Source organism: Colletotrichum aenigma (genome assembly GCF_013390185.1).
Source record: "Colletotrichum aenigma strain Cg56 chromosome Unknown KSG_Cg56_contig10, whole genome shotgun sequence".
NCBI lineage: Eukaryota > Fungi > Ascomycota > Sordariomycetes > Glomerellales > Glomerellaceae > Colletotrichum > Colletotrichum aenigma.
In genome coordinates this window covers 779,358-796,744 of record NW_023500916.1, presented here as the reverse complement: position 1 = coordinate 796,744, position 17,387 = coordinate 779,358, and the positions used below count along the sequence as shown (strand labels likewise).

Below are 17,387 nucleotides of genomic sequence, written 5' to 3'. Positions count from 1 at the left end.
CTGAGAGTTGGCGCTAGAGGGTAAAATGTACTGCTCTGCTAAAATTTATAGCGATTAATATAATAACTATAGTTAAATCCCTAGCCTCTAATTAGCCTAGATTAGCTGGAGGATTAGCTAGAGTTTTAATAAGTTATTAAATAGTTTAAAAACTCCTTAGATTTAAACGATTTGAGGCTTAGTAGCTAGTTTTTTTTTAATTTTAATTAAAAAGCTATGATGTTATGTGATTTTTAGTAGCTATAAATAAGTGTAGTATTTAAATTAATAGCTTAGCTAGCTTTAGTATTTGATTTCTTATAGTTTAGCGTTTTCCTCAGCTTAGGTAGCCTATTTAGCCTCTGTAGTATTAAATAAGTAATCTATAGCCTCCTCTATTTTAGCGTTAATCTTTAAATTAATCTCTAATTTAATACTAAACGTTTTATTGTTTTATAGATTAAACAGCGTATTAGATTATATGAGTAGCTTTTTAACTTATGAGATTATTTTTATAAGTGTAGAACCTCTCCTTAGTGGTGCTATTAAAGTGGGAGGAGCTATAGCGTTAGATTTAGAGTTAGTGATAAGGTTAATAAGGTTTTTAGTAGATAGGGACTTTATAGTAAGGTTTTTAGTAGGCTAAATAAAGTTAATAACGTTAAATCCTTTAGCAGCAGTAGTATAAGCGTAGTAGTTGTAAGGGGCTGGCCCCTAGGCTTGTTCAACGTAGAGGTGCCGTTGATTGACTATTCTAAGCTGAAGAGGAGAAGGACTTTACAAGAGTGGGCGCCTAGCTACGGAGATACGTGGTCGGGCTAGGCGGTGTGCCACGGTAGAATAGTGGATCCGGCGGAGCCGGATCTCGGTAACTGCCCCGGCAAAGCCGGAGATCTCGGCCGGGCTCTAGCCCGTGACAGTAGTGTTAGTGTTTAGTGTTAAAGTTATATATATTAAGCTAACTAACTGCTTTAAAGCCTTTTTAAGTAGTTATAGCTTTGCTGAGGGCTAGTGGTGCTATTAATAGTACTAATAATATTTCTGAGGCTTTAGTAGCTAATTATGCTTAAAAAGAGAGAGCTTTTGATATATTAATAGATTTAATACCTTCTCTCTTTTTTTAGGTTTATTTTTACTATACATGATCTCTTTTAAGTTAAGTATAACTAGTAAGTTATTAAGTAGCATAATATATATTTGGAACTAGTAGCTATAGATTTTAGTAGGAGCTAGCGACTTACTAAAAGTTAGGTGGTCTTAGAATATATACTAGTAAGGTAATCTATAGGGTTTTTTTTTATAAAGTAGGGGCTATAAATATCTTTAAGCTTCTTAAATAAACTAGTTTTATTTTTGATTACTAGTTTATATAACTTATTAGAGAGAATAACTAATGATTTATAGTAAATATAGTAGTTAATCTTTTTAAAGAGGAAGTAATAAGAAGCTGTTAATATTTTAGCTTAATATTAGTATTATTTATTATTAATAGTATAGTACTAATTAGCTTAAAAAATCACTAGTTTTTTAAATATAGTTTTAAGGTTATTAATATCGTAATAAATATACATTTTGAGGCTAATATGAGATAACTTAACAAAAGAGGTAGTAATATATATAAAGTAGTAGTAATAATTAATATAGTAGTTAACTAACTTTTTATGCTATAAGTTAAATTATATGTTATAAGCGTAGTTAACTATAGTAGTAAGAAACCCTGATTTTTAAAGTTTATTAAGCTATGCTATATATATTTTAGCGGTTTAGCTATAGAGGATATTATTCTATATATTAAGAAATTCCTAGATTTTAGGTGTTTAGTAATGCTCCTATTTAGATTTTTAGTAGTTATAAGGAAGTGCTTATATATTTTAGTAAGTATATTAAGGTTAATATACTGGCAGTAGAAGAGATAAGGTATTAAGTAGAATTTTCTATTAATATTAAGGGCTTAAAGTAGGGTAAGTTTATAATTAGTATAAGTGATTTACAGAGGTAGTATTTTATGTTTTTTAAGTAATTTAGTGAGGTAGTTAATAGTTTATTTACAGTTAGCCTCTTTTTTATTAGATAAAAAATAAGAGGCTATTTAGAAAGTAAAGTAGTTATTTATAGCTATATATATATTAAAAAGCAGTATATTAAAGTAGTTAGTTTTATATATAGATGTCACGGGCTAGAGCCCGGATTGATATCTCCGGCTTCGCCGGAGCAGTTACCGAGATCCGGCTCCGTTGGACCCACTATTATGCCGCAGTACGCCGCCTTACCCGGCCTGCTTCACCGCTGTTAGGTGCCTACTCTTGTAAAGTCCTTTCTTCCTTCTTCAGCTTAGAATAGTCAATCGACGGCACCTCTACGTTGAACAAGCCTAGGGGCCAGCCCCTTACAATAGAGTTTATTAGTAGTATATTATAGTGTTATTTAAGAAGATTAATTTTACTATATAGAGCTAAAAAGAGAGTAATAACATAGCTTTTAGTGTTAGTTTAGTGCTAATATTAGTATTATAAGAGGTTTTATAGTTAATTAAAAAGCTATTTAATTAGTGTATACCTTCTAAGCTTTTTATAGTAGTAAGCAGTAAGTAGGTTAAATATATTTTATAATATGATTTTAGTATAGTTAGACCTTCTTATACAGAGGCTAGTTAGGATTTATGCTAACTATATACCTTTATTCAATATCTTAATAACTTTCTATTTAGTAATAAGACGAGTTTAGTAGTAGTTTTTAGTATAAGCAGCTTTATTATTAAACTTATAGTTATAGTAGTTATAATACTAGCTATTAATAGTGCGAAAAACCTAGCTAGTAGTTATTTTATTAAGGGTTACTTATCAGCAGTCGTTAGTTAATAATAAGGAGGACTTAACTTATGCTTTTTTAATATATATATTGAGGTGGTGAAGTGGTGCGCCTTTACTCTATCTTTTTGTAAGCTATAGATATAGTTATATATGATTTTAGTAGGTTTAATATATAGTTATTAAATAGTGAAGCTATTATAATATACTGCGTTATTAAGGGTAGTTTATATAGAGTTTCTAATACTAAAAATACAACCTAGAAGTAGGTAGGTGTAGCGTTAGTGTTTATAATTAGTATAGTTAATAGAGTGGTGAAAATTCAGCTTATTATTAGAGGCTTCTGCTTTAAATATAATCTTTTCTTACGACGCTATAGTATTATTAATAATAACCTTAAAAATCGGTTAGTAGTAGTAAGATTAATAGGTAATAGATAATAATACTGAAAAACTAGTGGTAGGTAGGGCAAAAGGCTAGTATTAGAGTCTGGGCGAAACTAGCCACAGAGGGGGGGTCCCGATTAGCCAGAGGGGGGTTCCAAATATCCTACCCCTTGCTAATCCACCCCAGGCTCTCAAGACTCCCACTCACTCCTAAGCCGCCTCCCCCCGACCTCGACAGCCTCAGCCGCCGCCTGCACAAACACAACCCACCGCGCCACCCCGCCGTCCGGCGTGACGTTCACCCACTTGTGCTTCGTCGCCCGCTGCACCACCGAGTCCCCGGCGCGGAGCACCCGCGTCTCCCCCGAGTCGAGGCGCAGCTCGACGGCGCCCTCCAGGATGACGACGACGTCCAGCGTCATGGTCCGGTGCATCGGGCTCTCGGCGCCGGGGTTCAGCGTGGTGATGAGGGTGGCCGTGCCGTTGTCGGGGCATATGATGCGCGTCCCGGGGAATGAGGGCTGGGCTTGGTCGGTTTGGTATTGCGTGATGTCTGATTCGGTGGAGAGGTCGACTGGGAAGGTGTGTGTTGACGAGAGGACTTGGATGGAGCCCAGTGGGAGGGTTGGGGAGGGGCGGGCTGGTGGGAGGGGTGAGAAGACGGCTTTGCTGGAGGCATCGTGGGTTGTGATGTAGTGAGACATCGTGATATGTGGTGGGCTTTAGTGAAGATGTGGCGATGAGTTGACTAAAGCTGTTGCTGGTTACTAAAATCGTTTCGTCCGCCTTTCCGGGACAAATGGGGAAATTTTTAGAGTTGTAAACCTTGCGAGATTTATGACGTCGATTGGAAGCGTTAGCGGAAAACATATTCCTGTCCGCATAGGTTTCTGGATTTCTAAGTGTCGTAATAATGCCACACTCACCGCCCAGCCTGGATGCGGCAGAATCCAGCCAATGAGAAGGCAGAGATCTCTCCGGCCCTCAACGCCATATCACTGCCCTCACTGCTGCATCTACAACTTCAATATACCATGCATTTTCACCCATACTTTATGACCCCTCATACTGACTAGTCAGAAGGCATCACCAGTATCTGTACCAACACTAAGCTTTGATGAAGTTCTGCGGAGTTGACTTGGTCCATCTCATGTGTAAAAGTCTGCTCTTACTAACGACAGAGCGGCTGGTACAGTCTTTAACCCTAATTCACACTTTCGGAAACTCTCAATCTCCCCAAGTCCTTGTGGTTCTATACATTTCGGTTTCCGCAAATATAATCCGCACGAACAATGTCGCATCTCACCTTCTTCACCTACGAGGGCTTCGGCTCCAAGGCCCTCGAGTCCCACGCTTATAATCAAACTGTGCGGGTGGACAACCAAAATTGGATATCAGGCCAAGGTCAGATATATCATATACCTTCCCAGCACACGAACATGCATGTAGCTACAGGCTCACTCTATTCTTAGGTGGCTGGGACAGACGGACAACAGAACTGAGCCCGGATATCACAACTCAGATAGACCAGGCCTTCGACAACGTCGATTTCGTGCTCAAAGACGCGGGCGGGAAGGGGTGGGAGCAGGTGGCCGTGGCTAGGTCTTATCATGTCGACCTTTCAGATAAGGCCCAGGAGGCCATGGTGAGGAACTTTCGCAGGTGGATGCCGGATCACAAGGCGCTGTGGACGGCTGTCGGGGTGAAGAAGCTGGGGGATGAGAGAATGCTGGTTGAGATTGAGGTTGTGGCGCATGATTCTGTTAAGGAGTAGCGTGGGTTTGAGATATGTTTACCAGCTTGGAACTGTGTTCTTTTCGTGTTCTGTTACCTGAGCCTACGACTACCGAGCCATTATATGCGTATCTTTGAGAATATATTCGGTTGCGAGCGCAATATGAAATTGTCATTTTTGACCTCTTGCTGACTTTATCTGTTATTCAATGTAGCCATCAGATGTGTAGTTAAATACAGAGAGAGACATCAGTAAAAGATTTCATACGAAAGCATTCATGTTGTCAGTTGTATGACATATATGATTAGTAAGAACGACACGAACAGTCTACAAAATCATGTTCTGGCTTTTGTTGAAATTTACTTCAGCATTATAACTGGATCCAACTTGGCGTAATATTGACAACCCCTTGTTAGACATGTCTATTTCCTCAGAATTTTCGACGTAAGAGATTCTCATATACAGCACTAGATCATATCAAGCTATCGGGGCTTTCCTCCTGAGAGATTCAAACCAGACACAATGATAAGCCTGACAGGCTCTTATTAATGTCAGTTGGAGCTTCTTCATGTTTTGGTGTTGACTGCTCCAAAGCTCTTTCGAGTGGAGAAAAGAATTCACGTCTTTTTTTGTCAGCTTAGGTTGAAATTACGGAGACGACGAGTCTAAAGTCATGTTCTGAACAGGGTCTTTCTCATCGCTGCCGTCAAACGCCAGGTTCGGGCAGCTGCATGACGGATGCTTGCATGCTCAGGTTATCATGCATGAACGGTTGCCCAGGAAATGCAGGTCAGTGAAGAAAACCACATAGTATTTTCCGAGACCAGAGACATGATTCAGAAACTCCCAGGAACAGCAATGACGAGCTCAGAAACCGCATGGCCTGAAAATTATCGTGAAATCCTCAGTGACAGGGAACATGGAAAATTCAGTGACGCACTAACGCCGCGGGCAGGGATGGGAAGGGGAAGGTGGGATTGGCCAGAGCACCGGGTTTGGGCACTTTTGAGCTCTCTCATTGGCCAAAATTGTTTTTGAGCAGTGTGATTGGCCTAAAATGGCCCGGGTAGGCGGCGAGCTCCGACAGCAGCAGCGGGTGGCAGCCACTGTGAGATGACGGGCATGCGGGGCGCAGCGCTGAGATCCATGCCCAAGTGGGGCCCGCCCAGCGCTTTCATCGCGGGGCTCGCCAGCAAAATTTCTCCCATCCGCTGGGCTGCTACAGGGCCACAGCGCATTTTTGAGGCGGTCATGCAGGCTGCTGCGGGTGCCTGAGCCAGTGATGGCAGCCGCCAATGATTTTGGCAGGAAGGGGGGAAAAAAAAAAAAAAAGAAAAAAAAAAAAAAAACTGGATGGCGGGGTCCGATGGAGGGGTCACGTCGGTCACTCGGCCAGTGACTCTCTCTGTCTTCGCCCGCCCCAGGCTGCTGGTCTTTTTTTTTTTTTTCTTACCCCTTCTCGATCGTGAATAGCGGCACCTTTGGGACCCCTCCCCCCCCTCCATCGAGTCTACTTAAGCTTCTCCTTTCTTTTGTTCTTTATTTTCCCCCGCGTCTTCCTTCCCTCGGTATATCCCACACCCGTCATCTCTCGCGTCTCGTCCTACCTTTCCCAATAGCGAACACGAAGAAGAAACGAAAGACAAGCCCGTCTCCAAATCTGCAGCATTCCAGCTCTACCCCGCAGCCACCCGGACAGACAAAAAAGCAAACCGAAGCCCCTCCAAACAAACACCGCCAACATGGTCGAGAAGCTCTACGTCACGTATAACGATGTACGTTCCACCCCTGCCTGTCTCTCTCCGTGTCTCTGTCCGCAAGAGAACATGCCGTGCCCCCCCTCCCCTCCCCATCCGACGACACCCTCAGTCACACACATCTCCTAACACCTCCCAAACCAGGTCCACAAGCTCTGCCAGGAGTCCGCGACCGAGATCCTCGAAAAGTTCCAGCCGCAGCTGATGATCGCCATTGGCGGCGGCGGCTTCATCCCCGCCCGCATCCTGCGCTCCTTCCTCAAACAGCCCGGCAGCCCCAACATCCCCATCCAGGCCATCGGCCTCTCCCTCTACGAGACCCTCCCCGAGACCCTCGGCGGCGTCGCCACCCCCGACGGCGCCCCCGAGGTCCCCGGCACAAAGGTCACCCGCACCCAGTGGCTCGACCTCAGCGCCCTCGGCGAGATGGAGAACCTCATCGGCAAGCGCATCCTCATCGTCGACGAGGTCGACGACACCCGCACCACCCTCGAGTACGCCGTCAAGGAGCTCGAGAAGGACGTCGAGGCCGCGAGGCAGCGCATGGGCGGCAAGGGCGAGAAGACCCAGTTTGGCATCTTTGTCCTGCACGTACGTTTTCCTTTTTGGTCTCTTTGTTTTCCCTGTCTTTGCCGTGATACTGACTTGCCGTAGAACAAGGACAAGAAGAAGAAGGGCGTCCTGCCCGAGGACATGATGGCCTCCGGCCAGTACTTCGTCGCCCGCACCGTCAAGGACATCTGGATCAACTACCCCTGGGAGGCCATCGACATTGACGAGCACGACCGCCTCGGCGCCGGCCAGGCTAAATAGACGAGAGCGCGACGAGGAGGTGCATATATAAACAAATAAACGAGCGACACGAGAACGTGATTACGAGAGCGGCGTTGGGAGGCGGGGGTGAAGCGGAAGACTAGACCGAGGGCGGGCGAGGGGCCACGGCCCGTTAAAAGGATACCATGGGGCATACCGTCGAGTTGCCTGAGCATACATACCAAATGACATTTCAAAGTTTTACATGCCTGATCATTTGTGAGTCTGGTCTAAGGCCTGTTGTCGGGCGGGTGTGTATCTTTGGCCGAGTCGAGTACGGGAGCCAGGATGAACATGGCGAAGGCGACAATGATGATTTCTCGACTTGGCGGCAGCCCATTCGGTTTCTTCCAGATCTCAACGACAGGACTGCATGGTAAGGCAGGAGACGACCGCCGGCCGACATGCCAGTCGAGATTCGGATATGGAAAGATCGGAGCTGGCGTTTGGTTCCTAGCACCTCGCATCCTGCATGCTCCACTGCTGCCGCCAGTTCTGTTAGCTCTGACAGACTGAAAGCTGTCTACTCATTTCTCACGCCCCAGGTACCCGACGCTGGCCGAGGCGTGGCGACAACACTCGTCGAATTTAGCCAGCTCTTCTTCAGCAGGACTGACTTCGTGGGGCGCCGTTCTTGTCTACGCGCTGCGTTCGTAGTATGAGAGGAGCTAGCCAACCATCACCCCGAGAGGGCATCCTTGAGATTGTCATTGATCGCTCATCGTGATGACCGGACTGAAGAGCTCAGCGGGCGGGTGTGCACCCAACGCCGTGGAGCCTGCCGTTATCCAACGACAGTCGCAGCAATGTATATAAGCGCCGACGACCATCTCCCTTGCAAGCACAACCTGTCTTCTGCTTCGACGCCCTCCAACCGCGTCAATGCGCGTCTGTCGAGGATCGCGCATGTCAGCCCATATCCAGGGGCTTGAAACAATCCGCGAAGCCAGCCTTGCTGTTTCAAAAGGAACCATCCATCCGACGACGACGTCCAAAACCAGGCTGCCAAAGTACGGGTATAAATCGCAGATAACGCAACCACTCAAACCCAAAGCCTTTTCGTTATGAAGAGAAATCCACCATAATTGCCCGTCTCCTCTCTGACATGCCCGACATGCCTCCCCCGCGCCGAAAGAATCCTCCCCGGGAAGGCCCCACTTCTTCCCGAACATCCCGGGCGACATCCGGCCAACACCCCCGGCCATCCCGCTCATTCCCAAAATCACGTCTACAACCGCTCCCACCGCCGCCAATACCACAAAAAGACGGCATCCACATATCAGACAGCGTCAATCTCAAGATAAACCAGACCCTGTCCATCGCCATGCTGACTACCCCGGTCATCCCGCTCCCGCTGTCCACACTGCTGGGCGTGACTCTGGCAGCGGCCACCGACGCTGTTCCCAAGGCAGATTCCAAGTCTGGAAAGTAAGCTGCCGAAGAAACTCCCGAACGATTGGTGGACCGCGTGGCGGCTCTTGTGGGATGGCACGAGATAGCTTGTGCTTGGTGCGTGCCGCGGCCCATGCCTGAACTCTCCGGAGTTCGGACCGAGCCGCGGGTGTTGGGTTGCGACGACGGCGGGTCGTGTGCCGAGGACGTGAGTCCCTTTGGTGAGAATGGTGTAAGAACGTAGTTTCTCAGGTTGCGTTGAGAGGGCGGGCTGGATCGAGATCTGATGTAGGAACGCAGAATCGTCCGGTGCAGAGTAGGTGGAGATATCATGCCTTCACATTATTTGGCAGTGTGGCTATCTGGGTAGATGCGAACCAGACGAGCAATCACGCCGTCGGCAATGTTTCTGTTCACCCGTCAATCGAACCGATCACCTTGAGGTCGCAAATGGCTTCAACATTTGACTGCCCAAACGAGACCAAGGATCTCAATATCATTATATCAACGTATCAAGCGCATAAAAGCGCCACAAGTCCTGTTTTCCCTCAAAATCTGAACGCCAAAGAGGCTGACACAGGGTATTGTCTATGCACCAGTCAACTCCCGAACCCAAACACAACCCCCCCCCCAATCCCCAACACAGAGAGGGCTCTTACTCAATAATGGCCATCTCCGACGGACCGCCCTGGAACCACCCCATCTGGTACATCGCCATCCCGAACCCGCTCGCCTGGCTCACCGTCAAACACTTGTCCAGCACCCACAACTTCGTGTCCTTATCCGCCAGCGCCGACTTCAGCACCGCAATCATCGGCCAGAACATGCACCACGCCTGGAACCCCATGCCCTGCTCCTTGCACACGCTCTCGCGCCCGTCGAACCCGAAAATCACGCGGATCTGCTCGCACACCTGCTCCATCGCCGTCAGCCCGTGCGGCAGGTCCACCAGCGCGCGCAGCTGCTCGCGCGTCGGCTCGCCGAGCGCGATCAGCAGCGAGAGGATCTGCTCGACCATGTGCAGGCGCACCGTGAGGTACAGCCCCTTGGCGATCGCGTTGCTGGCTGGCGAGTCGCGCCGCAGGAGCCCGTTGAAGGTGTTCACGCCGGGGTCGGGGAGGCCTGCCGCCGGGGGCGATTGGCGCGGGGACGGGGTGGCGACGCGGTAGTTTGCGGCGGCTTCGAGGTCGCGGACGATTTCGATGCCTTCTTTGAAGACGGCCGTGACGGTGTCGACGGAGGCGTCGTGGATGGAGGGGGAGGATGTGGTTTTTAGGACGGTGAACTTGTAGTCGATGGCGCGGGCGATGAGAGCCTCCACGACGCCGCCTTGTCCCTGCGCCCACGTAGCTTGCGTTAAGCCTGTCAGTATTGGCGACCGGCCATCTTGGCCGATGAATATTTCGAGAATCTAGTATGCACTTTCAGCGACAGCCAGAAATAAACCTGGTTTGCAAAAATGCTTACCCCCAACTGAGCGATGAACGCCAACGAGGCTTTGTCCAGCCATGTAGCAATCCCCTGCTCGGCTCTATACCTGAGCAGCGCCAACGACCCGCGGCAGTGTGAAGCTATCTTTGACGGAGTCTTATCCGGTATAATCGCCTGAATCTCATCAGCAACCTCTCTCACTCTCACTCTCACTCTCGCATCTCACCTCAAAAAGGCCTAAAGTGAGAAACGCAACCACGACGGAATCCTCCTTCGCCATCTCCGGGTCCCTCAACGCCGCACTAAGCTTCATCATCGCCCTCCCGTAATGCTGCTTCGCCTGCGCCATCATCCCCGCCTGGCACACCTGCAGCGACGAGCTCGCCAGCGCCGTCGCCTTCACCGCCTCCTCGAACACGCCCGGCGAGTTCACCGGCGGCTTCAGATCGAACAGCAAATCGAAGAACCCGACCTCGTTGCCGGACGTGTAGTTCGACCGGAAGTGCCGCATCGAGTAGATCTCCGAGTCGTACTGCACAGCGCGCGGCATCACCGTGATCCGGCGGATGAGCTCCTCCTCCTCAGACGAGTCGCTGCGCTGGCTCTCGGGCGAGCTGCCCTCCCCGGGGCCGCCGGGGCTGAGGAACGTCGGGACGTCGCCGCGCTCTTTGAGCCGTTTGGCGACGCGGACTTGGACCTGGTGCGCCGCGGAGGCATTCTGCTGGCGGTGGACGACCGTCCACGGGTCCGCGTAGCCTGGACACTGCCGGCCTAGGGATATGCAGCGGTTGCAGAAGGGCTTTTGCAGGTCGCACTGGGATCGAGTTAGTTCAATCCAAATTGGGACAGAAGGAGGATGATGCATCAAACCTTGACCTTCCTCGCCTTGCAGGCGAAGCAGCTCGCCGACGGCCGGCACCCCATGATGCGGCGCAACGCTCCGGAGGCACGCCCCGATACGTACGTCCAGTCCCTTCAGTGCCCTACCGCCAGCCCCACGTCAGCTAAGCTAGGTCGGCGCGCGATAGCTTCGGGGACCTGGAGTGAGCGCGGAGGACATAAGGAAACCAAGCGGGGTGAGGATCTTCGGGGTGATGCGGTCTCGATGAGGAAAGTAGTCGCCGTCCTGGAACGAGGTCGGGCTTCACTTTCTAAACTGTCGTCGGGCAAGACGGTTAATGAACGACGTTTTCGATTCGTAAGAAGGGAGCTTGTGCAGCCGGTGGGCTGGGCTCACTACGTCGTCCTAGGCGTAGCGCGGTGATTAAACCTTCCCGCTAGAGATGCTACTACGATGAGGTAATGGGCGCGTCGAAAACGGCGAATGGCCAGGGGAGCAGGGCGATGCTTAAGGTGCTTGTAGCGAGTCATGGTCGCATTCACAGGCCTTCCAGAGCTTCTCCTGCGACAACGACGAGTCGTGTCTCATCACCGCCATAGCGCCGAAACTCTAAACATAACGAAGCTACCCTGGTATGGGCAGTCTTGCTGCTCTAATGGTGGGACATGGGAAGCTCTTTACGTGTGCTTGTGAAGTCCAATTAAGCTTTTGCTGAGCATGTTCGCAGAGGAAAGCTCCTTTCTCTACATGCAAGGGTGAGCGTAGGAGTGCATCATGGGCATGGCCTGCCCCCCATCTGATGAGACGAGCGGTGAGACATTGGGAGAGAAGGCAACTCTAGCCTCTGCTTGCTCGAAGCTTATGTTCTAAGCTAGGTTTTACAGTACGGAAATCCCGAAATTATATGGTTAATTGGGCTGTAGTAGACTTTTACGGACCGAGAATCTGGAGAGCGGCTGAATTTGAAGTGTAGACATTGCATACCTAGGACGGAAACCTCTTGCTTGACAATCTGGAAGCGTCTGTGTAATAAGACAACGTCTATGGTCTTCCGAGGCAAGCGATGATGGGCGTCTTAAGCTTGATTAATGATACTCAGGATTTCTGGTCGCGGAAGTCTGGAGTTGGCCGAGAATATGGGATACCGGCCACGTACTTAGTTCCTACATTGACTCCATGTGAAGCCTTGGGTTTCGCTTCTTGGTACACTTCACCTGAACTTTGGCCAATGAGCAGCATTGCCTCACGGTTGCTTATAATATGTATGAAAAGGTTGGGCTGGATGATTGAGTTCTTTGTATTTCAAAAGTAGTCCCATCCCGTTGACCAACGGCTCGCTTCCCTGCCGGACCGCAAACAGCACGAATTACACTCCTATTTCAAAAAGCAACCGAAACTGAGATTATTACAACCTTCGTTGTAAGTATGTACTCAAATACATTACTGCCTAGGTCTTCTGGCGCCAGTTACTGGAAGCCAGAGACCTAAGTGGCTGGTCTGTTTTGCTACTCGATGAGTTCGGGTGCCGGAACCCATCTTCTTCCACGACGACCTGTCAGGTTCCGACCTCCTCTCACTCCTGAACACAGGCCACGAAGGCTGGCTGCTATTTGCCGAAGACTGTGAGCACATGGTAGGCCAGTCGTCCTTCGATTCTCTCGGGGCTGGGTTGCGGGTCCATCCCATGCTCGACTGCTCGTCTCTTGGCCTGTCACTCTGAGGAGGAGGTCTACCTCTCCAAGACGAGTCTTCTCTCTGCAGCCTCGACGGCTCCCGGATCCTCACCGGAATTCGTTGGGCGACGCTTACTAGCAAAGCCCCTCCTGCATACTCCTTGCCATTCAGCGCCTTAATTACCGCCGCTGCTTCCTCGACTGTTTCGAAATCAACAAAGCAATAGTGGTGGTTTCCGGGCTTGGATCGAGTTTCCATGTGGGGTGTGACTCGTTTCCCTATTTCTTTTCTGTCATAATTGATGCATTAGTACAAGGTCGTGGCATTCATGACCCCTCGGGCCTCGAGTTAGGACTTACGGATTGAATCCAGCTAGGATATGCCGCATCTCCTCCTGGGCCTGCTGCTGGTCAATCATCCTCGTCAAGCCACCGATGTACAGCCGCCTGCCATCGCCATCCGTGCCAACGACTTTATCAAAGTGGCCCATCGCCTCGTACGGGCTGTCCCCAGTCCCTTCAGCACCAGGTTCCTGCTGGCCTGTCCAACTACCCAATCGCTTATCATTCGGTTCCGCTTCCCTCCCCCAGACTCTCTGCCGCTGCTTCTTCGGCTCGCAGGGCCCGACCTTTACAGGACGACCGCGGATGTCGACACACAAGGAAGACAGTGCCCGTTCAGCATCGGCACGCTCGACAAAATCGACGAAGCAGTAGCCCGGGTTCCTCCCATTCACGGGATCAACCGAGATGACGATCTTCTCAAAGTTGCCAAAGTCGTTGCCCTTCAGCGTGTCCTCGATCTCGACCGGCCGGACGACGTAGAGCAGGTTACCTAGGTAGATGCGGCGGCCCTCTAGGAGCGCTGCGGGCTGCTCGCGGGATCCCATGATGGGGAGAGCGCGAGATCGCTGCGTCAAGTGGCGGCTTTCGCAGGCCTTGTTGTTGGAGGGGGTAGTAGATACTCCGACGAAGTTGGGCTGGACCTTGAAATTCAGATCAATGCGGGGGAGCTGCAACGATGCGGCAGTGGGGTAGATTGCCCTAACTAGCTCATCCCGGCAAAGTTGGGGCCGAGCAGCTTGCTTTTTCGAGATACTTAGAGCTTGTCTGCGTTCCAAGCTTGGGATGAATTGCGTGCCAACTGTGTATTTGAGTTGTTGTGATTGTAGCACTGGAATTTCACGACTGTGGGCAGCTTGTACGCATCAGAGAACTGCAACTTCTTTCGACATAACCCTAGATATCTATTCTTTCCAATAGTGAACACCGGCATTAGAGACTGGTCCTGACCTCCCCTAAACATGCTTCCAAGCGCCTGTACATGACCTGGTACGAACCGACCGAAACATTCTGCATAATCTGTCATGACCTCGTGGGCCAACCGCGGCTTTTAATCAACATCTTGTTCACATGATGAAGACAGGCTGCCGATTACCGATGAGCTCACTCTTGGGTACCTGGACATCCTTCTTGTCAAAGTCATGAAGCGTCAGCCAGCAGATCATTCTGAAAACCAACGTGTACCAGATCGTGAGCCTCTGCATCTCGATTTGCCTTGTTACCGTCTTTGTCCAATCTCTTGGTGGCAAACGAGATGACCACGTCTTTCTGTGCACCAGACCCGGAGACGGGAGCCCAGATGGAGGGTGAGCTGTGGGGAACGTGGGTTGGTGAACTTGAATGCGAGGCGATGGCATAGGCGAGACATCGGCGTCATGTGCCTCGTCGTTCTCTGCAAGAAACTGTGGTCTTTTGCGTGCTTTCGTATTCTCATGGATCTCCCTAGTGACTTCCTCCTGATCTCCGTCCGCGGTAAAGTCAATAACACGCCACAGGATTTGATCGAAGTAAGTCTCCATGAACCGCTGCTCTCTCATTTCGAGAGGTATGTTGAGCAGCCCACCGAAGGAGATATCCTCGGACGGTGAGCAGCATCTCCGTTGGTGTTGTTGCCATCTTTGCCGTTCTTGTCCTGACCGCGGCCGTTGATAGCCTTGAGAACAACTTGCAGGTGACGGCGGAGAACATCAAGAACAATGGTTTGATCTCTTTTCAGAATGAGGCCATCCAAGTACGTGATTGTGTCATGCAGCTTTGCCATTCGGGTGTGACTGAGTGTATCATCGGCGCCTGTCCTGAGTGACTCGGCCTTTTCTAGCATCGAGCGTATCTGGTTGACTTCCTCTGCAATTGGAGCATTCAAGGGCTCGTCATCTTCCGTCATCAGCGAGAGTATGTCTTGGATGCCCCCTAGGTCCCGCTCGACGAGCTCGGTAAATGCGCCCAGAAAACGAACTAGCGACACTGACTCCCTATCCCAAGGGAAAATCGTTGGGTTGGGCAAGAAACGAAAGCATCTCCCTTTGATGTGCATCGCTCGAGCGACCATTCCAACGAGCTCGAAAGTCACTGATCCTGCTGTTAGCTAAACATCTCCCATGACGAGAAGTGAACCTTGCCGGGAAAGATGTGCCTGTGCTTCTTCTTGTCTTTATAGTAGAGAATCGTTTCGACATTGCACCCAATCTGCGTGAGTGTTTCGGCGATTTCGCTCTCGCTACCCAGCTCTAGGATCTCGACTTTCCAATCCTTCTTCCCAGACGATGTCTTCAAGGGATCTTGCCACTCCACATCCTCTTCCTCATCCTTCTTTGCCCGGAATAGGGTGGGAACTCTGCCAAAGCACAGCTCCTTGACCTCTGATGTCGGTATCAACCGCCGTTCGCCGAAGGTAGTTCTGCCGGTCTTCTCAAAGACAAAGACGATTCCAAAGTCGGCAATGCGGGTACCGGTCAAGATGTATCCGTTTCCTTCGGCGCGGTACTTGTTGTCGTCACGGTCGAAAACCTTCCAGTAAATCCCGAGAACGGAGGCAAGCTCGACTAAATGAGAGATGGTCGTGATTGCATACGGCTTCTTGATTGCCGGGTTTGTGTCAAAGCTCCTCTCCTTCGCCATAATCTTGACTGTAAGAGTCGCGGGGGGCAGTGGCGTTTTCACCGGCATGAAGTTTTCGCCCGATTCCTTCTCCCTCTCATCGGTCTCCCACTCCCGTGAGTCCTTTTCCATTCGTTCAATTGCATTCAACAGGTAGACCCATGTCGCAAGCTCGTTGTCAACCGTATGAACGCTTTCGAGTTCGTTCTTGGGAGAAAGTGTGTCATAGTCGACACGAGTCTTCTTGCAACTCTCCGGTGTGCCCTCCGCATGCCACGCATCGCCTTTGCCTGGGTTCTTCTCATTTCTCGGAGGGGCCAGAAAGATGATGGGCGCTTCGAACTCGACCTCGAGCCTTAGTTGTCTCCACCTGATTCTGCTCTTGCTGTTCTTTGACCACCCGCCCATCACTCGTTCGTCGCAGTTGGGAAGACCTCGGGCCGTCGCGAAAACCGCCTGTGCGAATTGAAGAGTCGCCGCGAACAGGGCGACGATAGCAATTACCAGGGCCGCAATGGCCACCGAGACATCCTCTCCGGCCATTCTGATCCAACGGAAGCGGGAAAGAGCTGTTTCAGGGAAACGGGCCGGCGCGTGGGCTTGGGAACGTGTATCTCCGCTCGCTCCAGCGATCAGATCGGCGCGGTGAAGTGGAGCTCTCCCACCCTGTCGGTGATCCTATCGTCGGTCGGTATGCCGGTGGGAGACTATTGCTCTCACGGCCGTGGAAACCCCAATGCAGCGATAAAATGAGCGTTGCCTTTAAGAAACCGTGGCCGATTTGAGAAGAGAGGGGAGATCCGTCAGTCATAACGGCGAGGCTCTGGGAATTGCTGCCCTTATAGCAGTCCAACGGCCCGCGCCGCCTGAAAGAGAGTCGTGACTGCAGCTGAGCTTCGCTAATGCAGGACCCCTGGCGATGCGCCCCGGATGGCTTGCATCAGGCGCTTTTTTGCAGTTGCGAACCATTGCTGCGGCTCAAAGACGCCAGAGCCTGCTTCAGACGTCAAAAGAAAGGAGAGCCCAATTGGCTGCCTGCTTTCAAGGGTCGTCTTTGTGCAACCAATAAGTGCTGGATGGCTCCCCTTCCACGTCATGATGTCTTACTTGGTGGGAGACACAGAAGATATCTTGGGTGCCCAAAGAAGAGCTGCGCCGGCGCATGCAACTCCCCGCGTATTCCCCAAAACAGGCTGTGGCAGAGCCTCATGGAACGCTTTTCTCGGCCTCCGTCAGTTGGGCATGTCTGTGATCGTTGCAATGAGGCCGGCTAAATCGGCATCATATCAGCCAGTAGCGCGTTGAGCCGGGCCAACTTGGCAGTGTCTGTGCAGAAAATCTATCAGGAAAGCCTGATATAATCTTCACAGTGAAAGAAAGATTATCATCATCCGTTTGAGATCTGATCGTGATAACATAGCCACAGCTGGTAAAGCCGCATTACTTCAAGGGGCCACCCACCTGCAAGATTCTGGGATCAGAATTGCCGACTGCCATTGACCCCTATTCAATCTTTCAATATTGCGAATGTTTAGGAACCATCCTCTTTGCATTTCGAAGTAATAACAACTGCCATATTGCCAATGTCTAATGAGGATAAAGCCCCTGAATACCGGTGACTGAAGGTTGCATC

The 17,387-nt window shown here is 50.1% G+C and overlaps 7 protein-coding genes across 7 annotated transcripts; 2 read left to right on the top strand and 5 right to left on the bottom strand.

The window, feature by feature from the left end:
* Positions 1 to 3,363: 3,363 nt before the first annotated feature.
* On the bottom strand, positions 3,364 to 3,876 carry CGCA056_v014072 (uncharacterized protein; the record flags this gene model as incomplete). The annotated part of the gene is made up of 1 exon (XM_037329314.1): positions 3,364 to 3,876. The coding sequence occupies one exon, from the start codon at positions 3,874 to 3,876 to the stop codon at positions 3,364 to 3,366; it is 513 nt and encodes a 170-aa protein (XP_037171520.1).
* Positions 3,877 to 4,464: 588 nt separating this feature from the next.
* Positions 4,465 to 4,946, top strand: CGCA056_v014071 (uncharacterized protein; the record flags this gene model as incomplete). The annotated part of the gene is made up of 2 exons (XM_037329313.1): positions 4,465 to 4,576; positions 4,645 to 4,946. 2 exons carry the CDS (start codon positions 4,465 to 4,467, stop codon positions 4,944 to 4,946), a joined length of 414 nt encoding a protein of 137 aa, XP_037171521.1.
* A 1,703-nt stretch (positions 4,947 to 6,649) lies between these two features.
* On the top strand, positions 6,650 to 7,477 carry XPT1 (Xanthine phosphoribosyltransferase 1; the record flags this gene model as incomplete). Its single annotated transcript, XM_037329312.1, has 3 exons — positions 6,650 to 6,682; positions 6,809 to 7,255; positions 7,319 to 7,477. The coding sequence occupies 3 exons, from the start codon at positions 6,650 to 6,652 to the stop codon at positions 7,475 to 7,477; spliced, it is 639 nt and encodes a 212-aa protein (XP_037171981.1).
* A 2,047-nt stretch (positions 7,478 to 9,524) lies between these two features.
* Positions 9,525 to 11,224, bottom strand: BEA4-0 (Beauvericin cluster-specific repressor BEA4; the record flags this gene model as incomplete). The annotated part of the gene is made up of 4 exons (XM_037329311.1): positions 9,525 to 10,280; positions 10,337 to 10,474; positions 10,527 to 11,114; positions 11,171 to 11,224. The coding sequence occupies 4 exons, from the start codon at positions 11,222 to 11,224 to the stop codon at positions 9,525 to 9,527; spliced, it is 1,536 nt and encodes a 511-aa protein (XP_037172075.1).
* A 1,357-nt stretch (positions 11,225 to 12,581) lies between these two features.
* On the bottom strand, positions 12,582 to 13,704 carry pAbp (Polyadenylate-binding protein; the record flags this gene model as incomplete). Its single annotated transcript, XM_037329310.1, has 2 exons — positions 12,582 to 13,104; positions 13,175 to 13,704. The coding sequence occupies 2 exons, from the start codon at positions 13,702 to 13,704 to the stop codon at positions 12,582 to 12,584; spliced, it is 1,053 nt and encodes a 350-aa protein (XP_037172074.1).
* A 519-nt stretch (positions 13,705 to 14,223) lies between these two features.
* On the bottom strand, positions 14,224 to 14,694 carry CGCA056_v014067 (uncharacterized protein; the record flags this gene model as incomplete). The annotated part of the gene is made up of 1 exon (XM_037329309.1): positions 14,224 to 14,694. The coding sequence occupies one exon, from the start codon at positions 14,692 to 14,694 to the stop codon at positions 14,224 to 14,226; it is 471 nt and encodes a 156-aa protein (XP_037172082.1).
* Positions 14,695 to 15,238: 544 nt separating this feature from the next.
* On the bottom strand, positions 15,239 to 16,297 carry CGCA056_v014066 (uncharacterized protein; the record flags this gene model as incomplete). Its single annotated transcript, XM_037329308.1, has 1 exon — positions 15,239 to 16,297. The coding sequence occupies one exon, from the start codon at positions 16,295 to 16,297 to the stop codon at positions 15,239 to 15,241; it is 1,059 nt and encodes a 352-aa protein (XP_037172122.1).
* Between the last annotated feature and the right edge of the window lie 1,090 nt (positions 16,298 to 17,387).